Raw genomic sequence first — 22933 nt, forward strand, 5'->3', positions numbered from 1 at the left:
CTCTGTCTGAGCAACAGCTAAACGATCAGGCAAAACCACAATGATTGTTGCAGGCATCTGATTATAATTACTAGCAAAAGTTCTCAACTTATTCCTCTATCTGTAGCTCCAAATATTTAACTAATAGCACCACATACAAACATTATGGTGATTATTTTGGTGGATATAGGCAGTAGGCAGCACAGAAATCTTGGAGCAAGTCTTTGAGAGTGACTCAAAAACTCTTTGCCGTGACTGCAGCTTGTAAACAGTTTTGCGGGATGCAGAGCAGAGCATGCAAACAGCGGTGGAAAACTATCTGAACTAATCAAACCAATTTACCATGAATGGTCTTTCTGTGGAGATAATGAGGAGGGAATAGACTGGAATGGAGTAGGAGAACTTAAACAAGGAGCACTGTATTCCATGCTTGTGATAGTAAGTGGCCTTGGGACATTCATTTTTCATAGTATATGCTTATTTTTTGGTGTTGTGGTGTTCATGCAGGGGATTAAAATTAATCTCTCCTATTGTTACAGGGATTAAAATTAGTTTCTCCTATTGTTACATGCATTTTACATAACTTTATAAAGAAAACAGTACTGCACACACCCTGTTCATTTTTTGGTGTTTGTGGAGCTATTGTAGATAAATAGCATGGAGATAGACAGTCTTCTTTGCTTGAGAAGGTGGGCAGCACTTAACCAGGATTGTGGATGTACAAGTATTTGGCACTACCCTATTCACAGAAACACAGAATCATAGAATCATTAAGGTTAGAAACCACCTCTAAGATCATCAAGTTCTACTGTCAACCCAACTCTACCATGACCACTAAACCATGTCCCAGTGTGCCATGTCTATACATGTATTTGGCACCTCCAGGGATGGTGACTCCACCAGTTCCCTGGGCATCTTGTTACAATGCCTACACTCTTTCAGTAAAGAAATTTTTCCTAATGAAATTTTTCCTAATATCCAATCAAAACCTCCCATGGCTCAACTTGAGCTCTTCTCAGTAGAGTGGCACCAAAGAGCTCTTTAGGCAAAGCAGAAAAACAGCCCCCACAAAGGAAAATCTCCTGTGTTCACCCCTTGCCTTCACCTTCCCCAGAAGAAATTCACTCAAAAGAAGGTGGTACAGAGATGGCTGTGTTGTATGTGTCATTTCTACCTCCCAAAGAATGATGAGGAAACGTCTCTGGCAAACTCTATGAGAAGCAACTAACAGCTGGGAGTAACTTTTGTGCTGTCCTATTAAATAGACAACATCAAAAATCGCTGGTATCTTTTTTTAGAGTTTGACTGTCCTATTGAATTCCTGTGGTCCTTAGGAAGGATGAGGAGGAGAGTAGGTGCTCTGCACAGCACCCATCTCTCCCTAAAATAAATTCATGATCTTTGGCAAAGAAATTGACATAGACTTAATTTAACCAGAAGCAACTCATGTTTTGCAATTTTTTTAGGCTGAAATAGCAGTGCAGTGATGTATAAAGAGTGACTTCTTCACTTCTGGGTTCACAGCCCCACCAGGAAAGCCTGTTGGTGTGTTGGTGGCTCTTCCATGTGCTGCTGCAAATCAGGAATATTCATTGGTGTGGCAGTGTTGCAAGAGTCTTTGCAAAACAAAATTTCATCTGTAGAGGAAGAGTAAAATATTTGAAGTGTTCATGCCCCAACCTTACTACAAATAATTATTGTTGTTGTACCATTTAAGTCACCTGAAAGTTAAATAGGAGTATTTAAAAAGAGGAACTTCTAAGTACTAAAAATTGCTTCACAGATTTTCCCATGGGCCTCCAACACCTCTCAGTCATTGCTTAGAAATGAAACAAAAAAGTAGTTGCTGTGGCTGTTGACAGATGACCTCAAGTGAGGCTTTGACAATCATATCATATATAGCATATATCATATCATGTATCATATCATACGATCATATTGTGTCATGTCATATACACTATTAAAGTTACCTGAAAAGGTAGGCATATTTTGGGCCATACTTTGAAGGTCACAAAATGCCCATTTTCCAAGTCTCACTTAGTCCATTCAGTGGCTTCTTGTGTACCCATGGACCGTAATTTGCTGATAGTCAGTTCTGCTATGAGTACATGATGGAGCAATTTTCATATTTCTTTGACTTGTGCCCACTTAAAAGGACCTGCAAGGTGCCCTTTTGATAGTTGTGTCTGTCTAAAGCATAGTGCTTCAATCCTTCCTGTGTAACATGTCTGATGTGGAACAAGGCATATTGATTGTAGGTAGAATCAGATCTTTTCAGTAATGTTTTTTGACTCATTTCCCAAAATTTAGGATAACTATGTCATCGGTTCTTTAAATCTGGAACTGATACTGTTGCATTTTACTGAACATGCACATTTTCTGTTAAATTTAGGGGGAAAAGTGCTTAATAATGTAAAAGCATTTAAAATGGACTCTTGCATATTTACTACTTAATCTCAGAGATTTAACTGATATTTTTTTACTATGAATTTTTGGGACAAGAAGTCCTGCTGCTGGGTGGCATCAGTTGTTTTAAATTTCTGGATGTTTTTTTATTTGCAAGGATGGAAGCATGCCTCTTCCTCCCCCCCCCCTTTTTTTTTCTTTTGTCCCCCCAGATTTTCTGCATATTAAGATCTGAATTTGTTGCTGTAAGTTAAGTCTAGGGGGGACTTCCACAGAAATCTCATAACTACTTTGCATAAAATAAATATAATTATTTAAATTTCAGTTATAATGTGAAATCTAAGACATCCATATCTCAGGGTCTAGACAGGACTTTGTAATTAGCATTAATTAGGAAATTATAATAATAGTCTTATTGAAAGCTGAAAGGAAATAGTTTAGACTTTTTTTTTCTGTCCACAATGTATCATAGTTAATAATGCAAATGCTTTCTCTGTGATGCTTCATTAAAATTCTTCTTGACTTGCATAATACCCATGGAGCTGCTAAACTCTATTCTCTTATAACGCATAGAATGGTAGGGGTTGGAAGAGACCTCTCGAGATCATCTAGTCCATCCCCCCTGCCAAAACAGGTTCACCTGGTGCAGGTCACATAGGAATATGTCCAGGTGTGTTTTGAAAGTCTCCAAAGGAGACTCCACAACCTCTCTGGGCAGCCTGTTCCAGTGCTCCATCACCCTCACAGTAAAGACGTTTTTCCTGATGTCGAGGTGGAACTTCCTGTGTTCTCCATCTTCGCATGTGTAGAAACTAGATAGGTATAATCATAAAGAATCATCAGGACTGAAAAGAAAGTGCAAACAGGCAGATTTCTGGTTCTGTTCATTGCAATTGGGTTAATATTTATGGAACTAGTGTTTCATTAGCCCAAGCAGCATAACTAAAAATAAGTTTTCATTGATTTTTAATGCAGTGCTTGTTACTGCAAATTTACACTCTGAAAATTCTTTCAGCCTTATTAAGACAAATTCATTTATAGCCTTTTTTTCATATCTGTGTTCCAAAGTCTGTTGTGGATTTCTTCCTTGTTTGGAGGTGGCATGTGGAATAGAAAGAGAATATCACCTTAACTCAAAAATATTCAGAGAAAGCTGAATATCTCTTATAACCTTTCTTTCTCTGACTCTTTTTTTTCAAGTCTCTTTCAGTTATTCATCATGCCACAAATAAAAAAATTATCAGGCCATGTTCAGAAGAAAGTAATTCTGTTCTCACAAGTGCTCACTGGTATCTTCCTATGGAAACAAATAGCAGCAGAAACTTCTACAATCTCATTCAGAACCACAAGGTCTGCATAAAGGAGTGGCATCAGTAGAGTGGCAGGTCTGGCAGGGTTTTAGCTGAAGTTACTAAAGCACTGCAGAACCAGAAGCATTGCTTTCCCCATAAATATCACACACATCTAAACTGTAAAGATACTGGAGAATTCACACATATGCAAATACGACTGCAACAAGCACACAGCTAGTATATCCACAGACAGATAACATACATCTTGGGTTTTGCTTATAATAATTGTAACTTTACCTGAATAGTTCATGGTAATTGCCTACATTGAACAGTAAGGAAGTATGTACACCACCCTGTATCAGCAACTCCCCCCTGCTTATCGATTTTAAAGAAACTAGAGTGGTATATGGCTTGTGTTAGACACAGGCATCTGAAGACAGCAAAGCAAAGGAAGAATACATACAGACAGAGAAAAAATCTGCAGACATCATGGACAGGAAAAAAATCTCAGACACAGACCTGATGAACAGCTAAATTGCAGGATCTTAAGGAGGGTTTTGCACATCAGCTGTATTGTAAAACCATGTGGTTCAACCATCCCTGCTCAAGCAGGGTCAGCTAGAGCAGGTAGTATGTGGTTAGCCTTGGTTATTCTCCAGGTAATTTTGGGGTTATCAGTCTTTAGGCTGTAGTGACTCATTTAGCCATCTACATTATCACAGTCTGTATTGACCACAGTAGTGCTCAATAATGATGTTGCTCAGCTTTCTCCAGAACATAATAAGACAAATGCATACAAAATTTCCAGTAGCTGTTGAAATCAACAATTGAGATTATAAATGGGATTTCTCCTTGAACAGCTGTGGAACTGCCTGCTGCTGATGTTCTCCAGAACATCCTTTCCCATGAGTGATGAGATTTTGGAATCTGCATAAAATGTGTGGGCACTCTTGGCCCACATTATTACTACCTCAAACTGAGTATAACAGAAAAACTAGATGTGTGTGGAAACCTATGCCTTCCTCTTCAAATTTATACTCCACTCTTCAGAACCGTTATCACAATTTATGTTCAATAGAGAGACTTTTTTTCCTGATAGGTGAAGTAGAACTGTTTCTTTCATGACTCAAAGGAAAATATTTTTACTCTCCTTCTTCCTGACTTCAAAGAATAAAAAGAAAAAAAAAAAACTTGTGTGGGATCACAGAGACATCTCAAGTAATAGATTGCTGTGATACTTTGCCCAGATCATTTAGCTTCCCTAGATCTTTTAGCTTGATCTAGTATTGTCAGCTTATGAAAATCTTTTGTGCATCTGGGCATGCAAAAGATAGGAAACTTAACTGTGTTATATACAAGAAAACTGATGATCATTTTCAGTATTTCTATTTGCTACCCAAAGACAACAAGACTTTTCATAGATTACTTAGCTTATTTGTTGGTTTTGGAGAAAAACCCAACATGGTGCCAGACTCAGTTTAAGGACTGTCAAAGTGATTGTGTTAGAATATTAGTGACATTACCACACTGCATCCACTGGAAAGTTCATGTATCTTCAGAGCTGAGTCAACAGCAGGCTTCAGCAGAGTCCCAGTTGCTGAAATTTCTAGAGCAGCCACATTGATGCTAGCATCAATTAGCACATCTTGTAGAGAAAACAACTGTGCAAACTCCATTCAGATGATCTCACACCACCTCACTGCTCTTAAGACCCATCTGTCAAAAAGTGTTACGAGAATAAAAGATGTCTCTTATTCAAAAATCATTCTTCATATTGCCACACACAGCTGCCTTAAAGGCTCCCCCATCCTTCCTAATGGTTCAGAGCCAATCATCTGGCCTTGCTGGGAACTCAAACATTGTCCCAAACTCTAAATTCCCATGACCGGAGAGTGAGGGTGTCTAAGGTCTACACCAAGTCCTTTGTATATGCTTCTGGAGTGTGTATTCTGGGCTCTCATGTGGAGAGGGTCTCTCAGAACACAACTTACTAAAAAAGTCACAGTGTCTCTAAGAGAACTAAATTCTTTCTACGGTTAAAGCAGCCAGAAGTAACTTATATTTGCATGATCAAGTCAGTTTGGATAGCTGTTCCCACCACAAAAAAATAGTTATGCTTTTGTTTAAACAGAAGAGTAGCACAGGATGGAAAAATTGGCATATGATAGACTGAACTCCGGCAGGGGTTTTAATTTTCACATACTCTTAAACTCTTGGAGCCTAATGAGCTTAACATTTTGGCCAGTTGCACAATTTTGAAATTTCAACAGTGAATGGGTTTTGGACAGGGAAAAAATGTTCTCACAAATATGAAAAGTGAACAGATGTTACTATTGGTGCTTCCAACGCCTACTGACAGAAAACATCTGTATTGAACTTCCTGAATTTTAGGATCTTGAGAACACTCCCACACACCACTGAAAGCCATTTGAAAGCAATTGGGCTGGCAGATCTATGACTGAATGTTCTAACGCGAGCAGGTGCTGCTTGTTGTCTTGCTTGAGGAGTCCAGCCAGCCAAGAAGCAACAGCTCTCTGGCCCCCTGTGTTATGCAAGTTTTTAGCATTTTGTGTGAACTGTGATTTAAAAGAAGTCGTTAAAAGTATTAAAATTAATTGAATGAACACAATGAAATTGTAATAAATTATTTTGGTGTGCATGCTAGCAGATTAGGATTGCACTGCATTGTACAGTCCCCTGGAAAGTGTCAAAACCCATGCTGAACAAACAGAATTTTCTCCTGTTTTGAAAACATACTCATTGTACTAAAACTGTATGAGGCATTTGCCATACTTCAAAGTGCTCAGTCGAACTTGCAGTTAAGTACCATGGCCAAAGTCTACCCTGTTACAAGAGCATGATACAGCAGCTGTCACAGAGTAACTGGGAGTTCCCTGATTCCTCCTGCTACACGCCCATCATCTCGATATTTTTCTGGTTGTAAGAGCAAATTTGGCAAGATGATTTTCCTCTCTGGTGAATTTTTGGTTGGCTATCAAACTAGCCTTCTCTACTTAATCAGTAATGAATGTTTTGCAATGATAAATCAATGTCATTCTAGTGTTCTGTAAAACATCATTAGCTCATGATATCAACTTAAAGTTGATTCAAAGTAATACCTCTCATTTATTTTAGTTAACTCTTTTTTAAAGACAGTGTATTTAGTTGGAAGCCTGGGGGACAATGTTTGCATGAATAAAGGTAGGTCTTTTCTGATGTTATGTTTGTCTTAGGCTTGTACTCTTAAGTTTAACCAACATACACTGAGTAACTCCATTAATTGTACTTTTACTCACACTAATCCAAAGCATCTGCCTAGATTGCACAGTGTCAGGCCAGCTCCAGCTCTGCTAGCACTGAGATCTGAAGATTTCCCCATGATCCCCTTACATCCTGCCACAGCCTCATAGCTGTGATAGAAACTGAACTACAAAATTCTATAGAAGCACTAGTATTTATGTGGCTCCTAGCAGCCTAAAGAAACATGTATCTGAGTAGCCAAAAAGGAAGCAAGATAGGGGCCAGATGATGTACTTGGAATAAATGGATGTACTTTTGAGCACACAACATTAGCATCTGATCACTTTTTTCTTTTTTTTCTTTTTTTTTTTTTTAATGCTGAAACATTTCTAACTTCCATGAAAATCCTACTGGTTTACACCACCAATAGCAACAATTCTGGCATATACTGCCTGCCAAGTTTAGTAATTTTATTTCATTTATATCCAGCTCCTTTTTTGTGCATCATAATTTTCATGCTGAAGTTTTGAGTCTTAATTCCAACTGCTAAATCCAAAATTCTAGGACTTGATCTTTTGGGGTATTGCCTTCTTGCACAGTTTAGAAAGAAGTGATGTGGAGGTCAACATTTGAGCTTCCTTTTATAGACAGGTAATAAAAATAAGCACATTCAGGGTGCATTTGTTTGACCTAGTTTAAATATCTGTGTTAAGATGTATCATGCCATAAGATGTCACCCTCACCTCCTGGGAGCTTTGGGTGACACTACTGCATGTAGATGTCTACATCTGTTCAATAAATACAGTCCTTGGGGAAAAAATTATGCCTTTCAAGTCATTACAAGTCTTACCATATACTTCAATAGAGCATGCTTACTAGATAGATGTATTTGCCAATATATGTCTCAATTCTGATCCTAAATTTCCCAATTTGTCTGTGCAGCCATACTTCAGAGAAGCTGCTTTGGACATTCAGAGCTATCCCCTTAGTGAGTCTACAAACAAAACCACCCTTCCCTCTATCCACCTTTTCCTTCTCAGATCCTCTCCCCGTTCCTATTCTCCTTTCCTCTATTCAATAACATTTTGAAGATTTAGTATGGAAATCCTTGTGAGGTTTTGTCTGCCATGGTCCCAGTATTCTTTATATGGCAGCTCTGCAGAGCACAGAAGACATTTCTGACATATATTCCTATGTATTTTGTGGCATGAAGAAATTTTTAACTGATTTTTTTAATTACTTACCCTACATTCCAGCATGTATTTTCTTTTACACATGTTTTGTCTTCTTGGATGACAAAACAAGTTTCTGGAAGATCACAAATTAAAGCAAACCGTGGGAACAGAAAACAGTACAAAATTATTTCATTTACTGTCTAGAGAAAAGGGCTGTGGCTTCTGGTAAAGAGAACCCTTTCATAGTTCTATTTTTTTTTCTTTCTTTCATTTTTTTTTTTTTAATGAAGATTTAATGTTTATTCCTTCCTCCATTAAAAAAAAAAAAAAAAAACCAACAAAAAAAACCAACCAAAAACTCTTCTGCAGGCTGAATCACTGCTCTGGAATTAAGTTAATGTCATTTGGTCACTTCTGTCCTGAGAGAAAATGTCGCATTTCCAGACAATGTAGTTGAAAGAGCAGCAAATTGTTACCATGCCACTAGGCTGAACTAGCTTCATTTTTTAGTTATTTTTAACTTACAGTGAATTTTATATTTTTTTGTGTACTTTTTGGTATAAACTGGAAAAAATAAGAAGAAGCTTTTTAACAAATGAGAAGTGGTTCTTTTCTGAGAAAACAAGCTGGAATGTAAAACTCAGTTAAAGAGCTTTCTCTGAAGTAGCAAAAAAAGATTAAAAATAGAAATAGCCATTAGCTATGCCCTTTTCTTTTAAAGCCTGCTGACTCTTTCAGTGCTACTCTGTGTTTAAGAATTGAGTATCACACAGCTTAAGGCACATGAAAAAGGTTTGCGTTCTTTGCTTATCAACATTCAGGTTACATCACAGAAGTCCATTCCTTCCTAATGCTTGTAACCATGTGATGGCAGAAGCTAATGCCAGCCCTACAGTAAAATTCAGATTCAGAAGATACAGGCCTATGCTATTAAATGTAAATTTAGCATATAATAAGTTTAGCAACAAATAAGTTTTTCTCATTCCTCTGAAAAGACCAAGTCCTACTACACAAAATAAAGGGTGAACAACATAACGCAGGCACTTCAGAAGCCATGTAGCTCAGTTGCATGATGAATTTCATCCCATCCCATTTGTACTTTCCCAGTTTTCTAACTGCCAGACATTTTGCAGGAAACTTTCTGCTTTTGCTGCCTTAGACCTCACACAAAGACATTTTGACCCTACCTGAACTCCTTATCAGATTGCCTGAAGGTTGTAACATGCTCTGAGGGAGTGCATCTGCGCTGGTCAGGCCTCCGTGCAGCAGCAATGGCTGGTGCCATCTAGTGAGGAGCTTCTGAATGCTCACTGCAATTTGAGATTAATCATCTCTCCTGAAGATGCAGAAATAAAGAGACAACTTAGTTTAACAACTAGGCCTGCATGAAATTCAGGATTTTTTCCCCCAGGTATTTTTTTTCCCCCTAGTGGCTAGCATTAGCTATGTTTTGTCCGTGTATTTATATTGCCTACTGGTCCACAGATTGTTCTGACCTACTTTTCTCAGGTGGAACCATTCAAACTATGTTACCAATGTTCAGCATAATGCTGTCAGTGTAGCAACGTACCGGTGTCTTCTGCACTTTGGTAGACGTTGTGCTCATCGATGAACAAATCTGTACCTAATGAAGCTTTGAAAGCAAGTTGTTTTAAACTTGGTTTATTCCAGTAACCACTGAAAAGTGCGGGTAAACAAAAGGTTCATCTCAGTAGAGCTGGCAGAAAAGGAAGACTATGCATGTATCACTGCCATGGAGAAATTATGCACAAATAACCAGTTAAAACCCATAGAGTCTTAAACCTGTTTTGGAATTGATTCTGTAAATAGTTAGAGGGCATTGTGCCACAAGCTTCTGGCACCTGCCCATACTGGGCAGCCTGAGGCCTCCAGAAGCAGCCACTGACTCAAAATGAATTAGTTAATCCTCCATGAGGTCTTGCTTTTCTCTGGGTCTCATCCCAAAGCTCTGCAACTCCATGGCTGAAGTGTTTCTGGCACAACATGCACTACATGGAGCTGAAACCCCAAACCCTCCCTTCCTTATTCCCCTCTAATATGTTCTATCCATGAACTCCTGGATGTACCATCCGAGTGCTATACCTAACCCAGTGCACCTAAATGTCAGGTGATATGCCTATCCCTGTCTGACTTTGTCTGCCACAAAAGGGTTCTTGAGGTTGCTCCGTTTAGTTTATATTTTTTGGGGGGTGGGGGATCACTAAAGTTGTACAAGTTTTAGTTGAGTTCAGTAATTGCTTTATATATGGAAAATGTCTCAGAAAACCATAATTTTCATCCTCCTCATTTTGCCAGCATTATGTTTAAAAACTTTTCTATTTCTTTCGTATGTGCTTGTGGAGATGCCTTTTCCTGGGTTAGCACTTTTAATCAGCTTAGTAGTTGCTCTTTATAACTGACTTTATTCCCTGTTGAGTTGCTCTCTGTTCAACTTGCTGGCCTCCCTGTAGTGTGACAGCATTGAGGTCCTTGCTGTTACATTCTTTCCCCATCTGTTCTTACAGGGCCTGTACCAGACTGAGCCCTCTTGCAAAAAGTCCCAGCTCCTGCTCATCTGTCATGGTCGGATCACCCTTCCCACAGGAAGTGAACTTGTCCTTTCACCAGTGACCTTTTTGAAATGTCAGGGAATTAACCTCCTTTCTTCTTGTCCACTATTAAATAAATAATGGCCTGCAAGGATCGTTGTCATGTGGGGAATACTGAATCATCACATTCCATATACCAGAAGCAGTTGCAAAATGGAAGTCTGTAATGAAATGTGGAGAAATGGGCTCAAGACAGTGAAGCTCTGCAGTAATTCTCATTCTGTCTCCTCTTTATTACAAATCAACAGTGTTTTCCTTTCTGTGTATCTCCACGCCAGTAGGTGTATTTCTCACCAATTGGTGATGATGTTCTTGTAATTTAAAGCCTTTGGAGCAGGTACTGTCATTTATCATATATTTATTTGTATAACACCTCAAACAATTGCTTGATCTTAAAATTACTGCACCCTCCTCTACCGGTTTTGTTTCCACACTGTAAATTTAGCAATAAATTAGAAGGAAGAATGTATTGCAACATGGCATCTCTTTCACTGAACTGATCATAAGAGAACTGGAAATTAAAGTTTAAGCTGCAAAACACAAGCATTCACTATGGATTTAAAAGTCTGTCCAGGACCTTCTTAAGTCCACTGGGACTAATTGGCAAATGCAGTTATCGAATTCAGTCACAACTCCGACAGCATTTTCTTTCATGCACATCGCTGGACAAGCGACAATGTATATACAACATTGCAAATATTTTCTGGGAAGATTTCCTCCAGGCTTCCTAAATTTCTGACCTTTGCTCCTCTCTGTAAATAGCTTTTGCACATGGCTGGGCTGGCCTCATAAATTGTGCGAGACCTTTTCCAGTCAGCTGAAGTTGCAGGAAGAACAAAGCAGAGGCTGCCTGGTTAGGAGTGTATCCTGACAGGAGCTTTGTAATTTGTCTGAACAGTCACAAAAGTTTTGTATAAGAACAAAGAAAAAGCTTCTTGTTAGTCCCCAAGATACTCTGTCAGCCCACTTTTTCATTTTCTTTTTTTCATGTACTCCTCTGAGGCAATAGCAAGCCACGCATGCTTGGTAACCCTCTTCACACTGGCCTGTAGATGCAGTGATGGGTAACATGGAGTAATTGTGCTGTGCTCTGGATTTGGAAAGAGTTCCAGTTCACACCAACGAAATAGGAGGCCTTCTACTGGAAAGCACCATGGGCCAGAGCACATTTGTGCATTGCTATATCATTTAAGAAAACAGAGCACCAGAATAAGTACTTTGTGAGTTGTCTAAAATCTGACAGACAGGGATAACATGTTTCCCTTGGCTTGTTCATTTGTTTGTATGGTGGGTTTGGGTTTTTTTACTGGAAACATAATCAAACACAATTTCACAGCTTTCTGACCCTCCAGAAGACCAAACAGAGCAGTACCATGCATGGCATGTTTCATACAGGGGAATTCAGGACTCTGATAATTGAGTCATGCTTTATTTGACTAAACCTTTGAAACTGATTATCTTTGCTCAAGTCTCCTCAGTGACCTTTGCAAAAGAGAGAATGTTCTTAGGTCATTTCCTAATGAAAAAGGGACATACTTGGTCAACAAAGGATCCAACATAACGAAAGCAGAGCAAAAGCTGACAAGTCTGAGATAACGAAGGTTAACAAAGTTAATTTAGTTATCAAGCCAATGTACTGATTGGCTGAAGAATTACACAAACATTGTCATGATATTAATTACTTACCCAGCTCTGACTCTATCCTTGTGCTAAACTGGTCCCCAGATGATCAATTCTCTTATCTTTATTGCAAATAGCATTAAATAACCCCTGTGTCTCAACAAACAAATGATCAAATAATTGCCAGGAAATCATGGGGAAGGGGTGCTGTTTGGAACGGAATGTTTTCCATTCCGTGTTTACTGCTTCCTCCACAACAGGTAGGTCAATGGGACTGGAAGTATGAGAGTGACATTTGATGTAGGAATTAGAGGGAGAACCTTGTTCCATATAATGCTTCCTTTGAGGTATCACAGCTCTGCATGGCCCCTGCAGAAAGTCAGGCATGTATTTGACAATTCTGACCCTAACCAGCATTTTATCAGAAGTTAAAATTAAATGTTTTACATGCATTCTGCCTGCAACCTGCTGCCCACAAAAGGGGTGTAAATAAACACTAAAGAGAAGGTTTGCAGTTCTCAGGTGGATGAGTAGCTTTGGGGATTTATTTGACTTCTTTTAGCTTTCAAATACTTCAAAAACAAAGCAGCATTTTTAGTGTATGGAATCCATGATTTTCTTTCCTTGTGGAAGTAACTGAAACGTTTGTTATCAGAACCTCACTAAATTGAATCTGGAGCAAAATAAAATCTCTACAATTGAATTTGAATATTTTTTTCTATGTTTTTTGCAGGTGTGTAGGATAGATATTCATCCTTTTTAAAGGATCCTTTCCATATTTGTGTGTATGTGGAAGAACAAACTAGCTTAAGTATTTAATTAAGTTTTAAGGCCTTATAGCAAGATAGAAATATTTTATATTAATATTTCCACCAAAAAATAAAAATAAAGAACACAGATTTTGCATGTTTTCTAAATCAATGGAATATCTATTATTCTCCTAAACAGGCAGTTTCATTGTATATGCTCGTATATGCTATCTCTTAATTTCTTTATACTTAAATTTTGAGCCATAGGTAAAAAAAGTTGAGAAAAAAGTGATGTCGAAAAAGACTTTTTTTTTTTCCTGATATCGGAACTCACACTGATGAATATTGGTTGCGGTTTAAATCACTATCCTAGTGCTTCTAATCAGCATCTTTCTATTTAAGGTAACCAAGAAGAGTATGTCTTCTGTGAGTCTGTTTTGTCAAATTAATCATGATAGTATGGAAAACAAACAAACAAACAAAAACATACTGTAAGAGATCTATCCTGGTGGCTTATCCTGAGGAACTCCATATAATTCATTCTTTATGCTGGCTCATTCCTAGTCTACTTCCAAGAAAAAGAATTGCACTGATTTTTGTAGTTTCTATGACCATGTCAGTTCTCAGTACGGACTCACTTGATAGAATAGAATAAGATTTAAAATACAAAACCCAGCAGGCATTGCGACAGCCATTTCCCACAAAAGCAGTGTGGAAAATTGATTTGTTTTAAAAAACAGAAGTAAGCTGTGTTTCAGTCCTAGTATTTTGTTTTCAGATTTTTTGTATCAAGACAAATGCAGCACAGATAAATGTTGACAGTGAACTTTTTGTGTCACAAATTGCCCTATCCTTCGATATGAGAATAAAATGAAATTTGCCTAGTATCAGTAAGTCATTGTTCAATATCTTTACTGCAAATTCCTAAATATGAAGAAATCAGGATATCTTCAAGTTTGTTTCTGTAAGTTCCCACACTGCCCTCCTTCACTTCCCCCACCTCGATGGCATTAAATGAAGTTGATTATTATTCTTCATGGTCAGGGATAGCATTCATCTTCCTGCTCTTTCTTTCCAGGCACGGGCAACGCTGTAAGTATTTTCTCCTAAAACAAGGTGTTATTTTTTTTATCAGCTTGTTTGCAGAACTATGTATCTGTTTGTTCATGTCTTGCTGTAATTCTTGGTTTGTGAGACACTAATGCTGTTGCAGACTGGCCTGTGAAAAATATAATTGTGTTTTAGAAATAATTCTTCAGCATTAACTTAATTAGAACGTCTTGGTAATTGGTGCGATTTACTATGAGTGTCATTAGCGTGCTGCGCACTGCAGAGCATACAAAACGTGTGCATTTGGTGACGCTACGTCTGGAACAGGTTTCAAATACTTTGGTTCACACATCTCAGACATATTGTCACAACTCATAATTTAAACCACCACTGGGTTGTTTCGAAATGATTTTTTTCCTCCTGTTGAGCCTTGTGATGTTGGCAGTAAACAGGGGATTATTTTTAAACAATGTTTGAAGTGGCTTGGAGAGCCAAACCAGCGCTGGAAGGGAGAGCAACAAGGGAGCCTTGCATGCAGCTCTTCAACCTAGGTAGATACATGCCCGTTGAATCATTTTCAGGCTCCACTGCTAAATAGCAAATATCATCCCCAAAGAGGCAGAAATTCCTGCCACTAAATACTAGGATCCATTTGTAAGAAATACAGCCACTAAATAGACCTCACAGTAAAGCATATTTTCCTTGTTTGAAGTGTAGTTGGTTATGTTGTAGGTCAGTGAGAATCACTCTTGAGAAGTCATATTCCAAGGAAGACACTTTTTTCATAGAGTAGCCATGAATGTTCAAGAAGTGAATATTGATTTGAGTGTTAATTTCCATGTATTGGTTTTGTCCCACACAATGCAGTCACTGGAGTTGCTGGAGTTTCTCTGTGTGGTGATTCCAGATGACGTTCATCAAAGGGTCTGGCCTACTGGAACAGAAAGAGATCCTGTGTTTATTTTCTCTTCAAGAGATTGACTCCATTGTAGCAGTGATAACTAATCCAGCTCCACACATCACAACGGTTCCTAAATAAATGCTTTTTTATTATTTTTACCAGGGCCAGCCAGGGCTCCTTGGATCACAGGGATTCACTGGACCACCAGGATTGATGGGGATCCCAGGACTGCAAGGTCCCAAAGGTCACAAAGGTGAAAGAGGATATCCAGGAATAAGTGGACCCAAAGGAGAAGTGGTAACTTTTGAATATCAGATGTTTTAGCTAATGAGCAAAATGCTGGCAGAACATCATTTTAATTGTGCTGTTTCACTGTAGGGACAAAGAGGAGTCACTGGATTCCCCGGGGCTGATGGCATTCCTGTAAGTAGCCAGTTACCTCATCTATAAGAAATCAGTTTAAAGCCTTTGTACTTTAATTAAAATCTCTGGGCTAAATTCAGTCTCTGCCACATACATACGTTTAAGCTAAGGACATACTGAAGTGAGTAGAACTGCAGATACAGAACAAGAGAGCAGAATCTGTGCTCCATCTCATTCCCGCAGATAATTAAGGTCTATTTGCTTTGTCCTATGGAGAAATCCCCTTGTAAGTGGGACAAGAAAGGATGGAAATTTCCTGTGTCCCTGGGGTACACTCAGCTAAGCACAGTTTTTTGTAGGAAAGAGCTGTGAGATAAGTACTTTGCATATCTTAAGCTTGTGAGCAAAGGACACCAGTGGGTCATTCCTTAATTATTTCAGAGTTACAAAGCACACAGGAAAACCAACGATTTTAAGAATGCTAACTGCTATTATTTGCTTTACATCTTATATGGCATGCTTGAGATAGTCTTAAAAAACTTACTGAACACTAAACAGTGTCAAACTTTGAACAAATTGACCAGGTCCGTGAAACTGAAACATTGAAAGAGGAAAAACGGGTAAAGTTCACAGCACAGTATTTTCCCAGCTTACACTTCTTTACATCTTGTGTCATAAAATAACAAAGAAATCTGAGTCACTGGAATCCCTGGACAGAGTTCCCAGGCTTGGGTTTCCTTTGTAGTGCTCCCTGACACGGGGCCCTGTTCTGCAGCCCACGCATCCACATTCACTATGTTTTCACCCTTTCTTTGTTTCCAGAAGATCTCCCTATTGAGTTTCAGGGCTTTCACTCTCATAGTCCTCCTCCTCACTTTTAAAGGAAAAGCAGAGACCCTCTTTCCCATTCCTATTAAGGATCTTGTTCATCTCACCACGTCACACTGAGTTTTTTCTAAGCACTGTAATGTCCTGGGAAGGAGAGTAAATCACTCCCCTGTGAAACTCCATGTTGCTATATCTGGAACAAGGCTTCTCTTACCTGAGCAGTTTGCTTCTTCAGCCCCACCTTCTCAACCTCCACACATTGCACTGTGAGGGATAAATACTTTCAGACAGTAGTTGAACCTGCACGCTTATTGTGTACTGTGCTCAAGCTCCTTTACCCTTCTTACTCACTTACATTCTCCAATCAGTTTTCCTAAGCCAAGACTTAATGCTGACTATTAGAGGACATCAGACAGATTGGCACATGTGCAAACTGTAATGGTAGAGTGCTGGGATGTGGGGCTGGAGGCTAACGAGATGAAGGCAAGCCTGAATCTTTTCTGGGGTGAGGAATCCAGTACGTGATAGAACTAGTTAAGGACGTGAGCAGATTTCTTTTTCATCTAAGTAAGGGAGCTGAAGCAAAGAAAAAGCCAGTTGCTTTAGATACAGAAGGCAGAAATGGTTTCTGTTGGTTTCTGGTTTTTCTGGCTGTGCCCCCTGGAACAAAGAGTTGCTCAAAGCAGATTTGCTTCTCATCGGTCCCAGTGCAAAACAAAAGCAACAGCATTTAAGATGAATGTAGGAACAGCAATGGAAATCCCATCTGAGACAGGAGTAACTGCCTTAGAGGCTCAGTGTGGAGGTTCTGCAGCGCCCCTGGATCCCTTGATTTGAGCCCTACTGTTTCCTTCCCATCTTCATACATACAGCCTCATCACAACACTCAGCCTAGCTCCAAAAGCATCTCTGCCTGTTTTCCCAGCTTGGAAGCTGTTCAAAGCCAGCAAGAAACCTTTCTTCCCCCTCTTCCAGTGTGAAGCACTGAAATGCTTAACAATCCCAGTTCTTGGTGGCTCCCTGCACAGGAGCCTCATCTGGCTTAGTTCTCCGCCTAACAGAGCCTGCATTGAACATAGCTTTCCTACCCTTTCTGAAAGGTCCTTCACTACTCATTTTTTCATGCTGTCTGGGGCATCTGGTTCAAGCTGCAGCTATATTAAAAAAAAGCACTGTCTGTTTCTGTCTTTGAAAATCCTAGTTTCCCATGGATCCAAGCCTTGGGCTTAATGTGAGAATGTCTAAATACTGTGTGACTACAGGAAAAGGAAAACTAGAAACAGATGGATAGATAAACACTTTTTTTATTTTTTTATACTTTTTTTTTTCCTCAACAGGGTCATCCAGGGCAACCAGGACCAAGGGGGAAACCAGGTCTTGATGGCTGTAATGGGACTGTAGGTGACCCTGGTGACTCAGGAAGTCCTGGATTCTCTGGTTTCCCTGGCTCCATTGTAAGTAGCTGACAGTAACTGAGTACCTGAAGCTGAAGTCGTTGCTGAAGTGAGTTCATTCACATGTGTGTTGTAAGCAAATGGAGTTCCCTCTTGCCCCAGCAGAGCAGACTTACCATGGACACACTGCCCTGTGCTTAGTTATTAAATTGCAGCCAGGGCTATACCTGTCGCATAGATCTTCCAGCTTTATCCAGCAGCAATAAAATGATATTAAATTCATAACTCCTGATAAAACTAACCTTTTCCTTCCTGTCCAAGGCCAAAGTATGGCTTTCCATGGTGTGATACATAGGATCATGTTGAGGTGACCAGTGTGGCTCCTGAATTTCCCAGGGCTTGTGTCAGCTCTGGGGAGCTGCAGCTGCTGCTCTAGCTAGGAGGTGCTGGCCTGTAATGCCATTCCCCACCCTGAGCCATGGGGATTCTTCTCATGGAATCAGAAATTCATTATTTTATGTGCTGTGAGAGTTTACACTTTGGTTTTAAACCATTAAAATCTCTGCTTCTGAACAGTGGTATGTGTATACTCGTGAAAACCCCAACAAATATTTTTTGTCAGCTGTTTCTGTGTTAACATAAATGATATGAAAGCTTACCTCTGTTACTATTTTGGTACCCTCCAGGGAGTCCAAGGGCCAAAGGGCCAGAAGGGGGAGCCCTATATATTGCCACCGGACATCTCAAGCCGATACAGGGTATGTCTCTAAATCCTGAGAGTTACTCGTGCTCAGCACAGTTTTACAAGCAGATGATGGGGAGTTATTTTTTCTTATGCTCAGACAGACAAGTCCCAAGAGGCCCATTTCAATACTATGCAAGCTTTGCAAAGGCAGCTTCTGCTTTCTCTGGTTACAGCAAAGTCTATCTGATATCCAGGGCGGGGGGAAAAATCTCCATTCACTTATTTGCAAGCAGTTGCAGCACACAGGTTGATTGCAAAGGCACTGAAGATGTTGTACTTCTAGTATTACCATCTTTATTTAATTACTACCTTTGTGTCATGGATGTCAACATCATTCCTTTGCCATATTTTTGTCCATTGAATGATTGTATTTAATATTAGCATCCTTTCTATATAATTTTCATGCAGGAGTTTGGTTGACTGGGGATAAAATGTGCTTCAATATATTAGTTAGTTAGTAAACCCTAAGTATTCCTATGGGTGCTTTTACTGTACCAATCCTTAAAATTCGTTTTATAATCACTTGTAGCATTTTCTCCTATAAGTAGTTCTGTATAATTTGAAGGTATCAGATAAAGAAAAGGGGTTGCATGTGCTGTTAGAATATAAATTGTGACAAATTTATGTACAAAGCCACATCTGAGCTGTTCTTGGCACAGAAAGAATCTGCTGACATTGTTAATGTATTTTTTGTGCCAGTGATGAATGCCAAAATAGGTTTTTCTTTTGACATATTTATAAGCTGCCTGTATTTTTTAATGGAATCTTCTTTTACTTTCAGAAACTCTTTAAATCTGCTCTTGTTGGTAACTAGGAATGGTTAAGAAATAACTAAATAATGATTAAGAGTTGCTCAAGTATATTGTAGCCAAAGTTACTGACACCTGTATTCATTTCATAAAGTACTTGGTTCCCTGAAGTATTCTGTTAACTAAATTCAAATTAATTAGATAGTTTAGATGCTATTCAAAATGATTGAAAGTGTTTGGACTAAATACCACATTATTTATGGGTATTGGAAAGTCTTTGTGCTAGAACATTTTTTGATCCAATTTCCAAAAACATTTCAACATGTACTGCAGTTAAAATGTGTGGTCAGTGAAAACAGTATGTTCTAAGTGCTTTTAATGACTCAGAAGAGAATCAAAATGATTCAGTAGTCCTCATGCAACTCAGGAAAAATGAGCTTGTACATTTCAGCTAAGGTTGTAGCCCTAATTAAGCTGCTGGTTAAATAGGACCTTTTTAAAAAATAACTAAACTTGGTGTATTGTCCATGTCAACCTTGTAGATTAGATCCACAACAAACTTTTTACTCTCCTACTCTCTTGTGTACAACTGCACTACAAATAGAAAATACAAGACCTGTGTGGCCCATGTTTGGTTATCTCAACACCTGTATCGAATGCATCTGTATGTAAGGGTTTGTGTAGCATTGATGTTATGATTAGTTTTTGGAGTGAGAGAGAAAAATTGAGTGAGAAAAAAATTATTCAGTTTTATATATAGTATTTACTGCATTTTGTGCTCCTTTGTTGTTTTTAGGGAGAACCTGGGGATCCAGGGCTTAATGGCTTTCAAGTAAGTAGTACTGCAGAAAATGTAATGAAGTCTCAATAGTAACTGATATGAGGACAACATTAACTGATGGTTTGGGTTTCATTTATTTAAAGGGATCTCCAGGTGCTCTGGGTATTCAAGGACCTGTTGGTCCAAGGGGAGAGAGAGGAAGACCAGTAAGTATATTTGAAATATGTTCTGTAGAGAATGAACCTAACAGATTAATTATTTCAGCAAGTTCTATTTTGTTGGACTGTAGCCTAGCAAAAGGATAATAAAAACAGATTAGAAATAGCAAGTACAGGTATTCTTGGCTGCAAAACCTTTTAAAACTCACTGTGAGACATTGATTCTACAAGGATGAATATTGCAAAAAAGAGATATACTTTCTTTCAGCCCCATGTTGCCAGAGGCTTTTGATTTATATTATATTTCTTTAACCTTGAAAGTGTCTTGTTTGTGAATATTATTCAGTGCTGACCAGTCTACATCCCCCTACACTGAGTTGTCCAAAATATCAGGATCTAAATATGTTGTCTTTCTGCTCATAGAAGATGTGTATATTAACTCTCCACACTTCCTACAGAAGACTGAACAGATAACATTCCTCATTACTATTTAGAATATAATTTTATTTTAAAACTATTTTTCCATTATTTTTTTCCAAAATCAACATTTACAGCATTGATGTGGAGAACTGTTACTGAATAGAGTTTTTTTTTAAGATTGTGTTCTCTCCAGATACCATTTTCTACATTTCATGTTACCATGATTAATAGTTTTATGGGTGACAAGCAGTTGTTCGTATTTTGGTTTCTTTATGCTTGCTTTATTTTCCTGTAAGACAGCTTTATAGCATTTGCTTTTTTGTTTGTTTTGCCAATATTCACTTCAGACTTGTTCTGTATCACTGCTCTGAGGGGGAAAAATTAATTCACAGCTTCTTACACAGAACCTCTACAGCTGTTTTCAGGGACACCTCCCTCAAGAAAGGTAATTTCTAGGATGAAAACAATGGCATGCTAAGCCTTTCCAAAGTTAATGTTCTGTAGTGGCCTGGAGTAAGCTGCACCTTGTCTGCTGGTCCTTCTGAAGGGAAAACACTTTGGTCCTTCACTTACTCTTTCTCTAGAGTGAACCCACAAAGTTCATGAGCTTCACATAGAAGCCCAGCCTGCAGTTACTCATATTCCCAGTGCTGTGTCTTGGATGTTAGGAGTGATGGGAACCATACTTTTTCTGAGCTCCACGACTATATCCTTCTGGTTGCCGTCTTGGCAGCATCTCTTTTGAGCACTCTTACAGAACGAATGGATCCCTGCCATCTCAGCTCTTAACAAAATCCTGTCTTTACTTGCCCTAAAGCTGTGACTCACCTCTAAGGGGGACCAGGGAACATGGCTCCTCCAAGTACCTGCAGAGCCTCCAGGCAGTGGGATGCCCTACACAGTGCACCTGCCCAGTGCACCTGCCCAGTATATTAGACAACAGTTCACAGGCTACTTGACTAACCAAAACTGATTAAAAAATGTTCTTTCAAGACAAGTCTACTATTCATGCACATAAAGGTACATAGCAGAGATGCCTAACAAGTTCAGGTTTCACCTGAATGTTACTATCTTTTCCTTGCAGGTTGAGGATTGCTCTTGCATAATCCAGTTACATCCCCTTTGGGGCTTAGTAGATGGATAGTTCTATCCGCAGGTCTTTCTCTTTTCTACACCTCTTGTTCACTATCTTCTCTGAACAGCTCATATTTCTTATTCACCCCACCTTTTCTGCATTTGACAGCTTTTAATGTGTGGAGCCCTTTGGAACCTCTTAACTACCTCAGCTGACTGAAGCAAGATAGATTGTCTCTTAATGGCTTTCCTACTACTCTTCTTGTTAGACTCTGGCAGCTTTTATCACCCTAATAGTTTATTTCCCACCATCTTCCTTGGATTTCACTCTGTACATACCAAATAGGGAATCTGAGATGCATATAGTAGTTCAGCTCCCTTTACAGATGAATGCAGTACCAAGACACCAGTCCAGTGAAGTACTTAAAGATATACTTAACTTTAGGTATGAGCTTAAAATCAGGATCCAAAAACACAAGTTCGTACTACGTGAAAAAAAAAAAAAAGAATGGTGGTTTCTTTAGGCCTAAGCTTGGGAACTGCTGCTTTGTTAGGAAAGATTACCATGTGACTTAGCAGGGTATTTTTCAGAACAGTAAGCACAGCTGATGTGGTGAGGATAGTACATCGAATACTGAGGAATACATTACATTCTAAATATGTGCTTCTATTTCAACATAAAGTAACTGACCTCCCGCATGCATTGATTGGAAAGCAACAATTAACTTGCTCTCCCCTGTTGTGCTTCTCCAGGGACCACCAGGGCCCCCAGGAGCACAAGGACCACAAGTAAGTCTTTGTGTCAGAGTTGTTTATGTTGATTTTGTGTTGCTGAAGTTTATCCAAGACCCACTTCAAGGCAGTAAAATAAAGAACCACAGGCTGTACCAAAGGCTGTGTAGCACAAGACCTTCTGTGTTGGCTGCATACCACGAGAAGTTAATCTTATACTAGGATCGCCTGCCCTGAAAAGATTAAACCAGGTCTAGAGCCAGATTTAATTTGCTACTGTAGTCACAGTAGCTTCCCATGAACAGAGAATCCTTGCAGTCTTTACAATATTCAATTATATTTCCAAAGAAAAAATAGGTAAGTTCAATGTTCCAGCCCACTTAGGTATTTTTATTTAAGATTCAGTGCTATCAAAAACTTACAAAAGAAATGTTTGATCTGTTCACAACATTAGTCAGTGAATGCCTCAAATTATGTAAGAAGCACTGGTAGCATGAGGTTTTAATTACAGTTGTCTTTCTGAATGTTTAGGACTATAAAAATATTTTTTAAAGCTATAAAAATACTTTGGGACTGTTATTTGATTGCAGTTCTTTAGTGGTGTCCTGCAGACTCATAAGCCTGAGAAGGCCTTTAAGCATGTTTCTATTTAAATTTTACATTAGAAA

At 38.9% G+C, this 22933-nt stretch overlaps 1 protein-coding gene across 1 annotated transcript in view; it reads left to right on the forward strand.

Moving 5' to 3' along the window:
- The window catches only part of COL4A2 (collagen type IV alpha 2 chain), a 140856-nt gene that overhangs the window by 73474 nt on the left and 44449 nt on the right, over positions 1–22933 (forward strand). Inside the window, exons 3-9 of the mRNA XM_054381655.1 lie at positions 15184–15318; positions 15400–15444; positions 17550–17666; positions 18293–18364; positions 19897–19932; positions 20025–20087; positions 22287–22322. Of these exons, the coding sequence (XP_054237630.1) occupies positions 15184–15318; positions 15400–15444; positions 17550–17666; positions 18293–18364; positions 19897–19932; positions 20025–20087; positions 22287–22322 (504 nt within the window). The remainder of the gene's footprint in view (positions 1–15183; positions 15319–15399; positions 15445–17549; positions 17667–18292; positions 18365–19896; positions 19933–20024; positions 20088–22286; positions 22323–22933) is intronic.

The sequence above is a fragment of the Indicator indicator genome, chromosome 1 (assembly GCF_027791375.1).
Source record: "Indicator indicator isolate 239-I01 chromosome 1, UM_Iind_1.1, whole genome shotgun sequence".
Taxonomy (NCBI): domain Eukaryota; kingdom Metazoa; phylum Chordata; class Aves; order Piciformes; family Indicatoridae; genus Indicator; species Indicator indicator.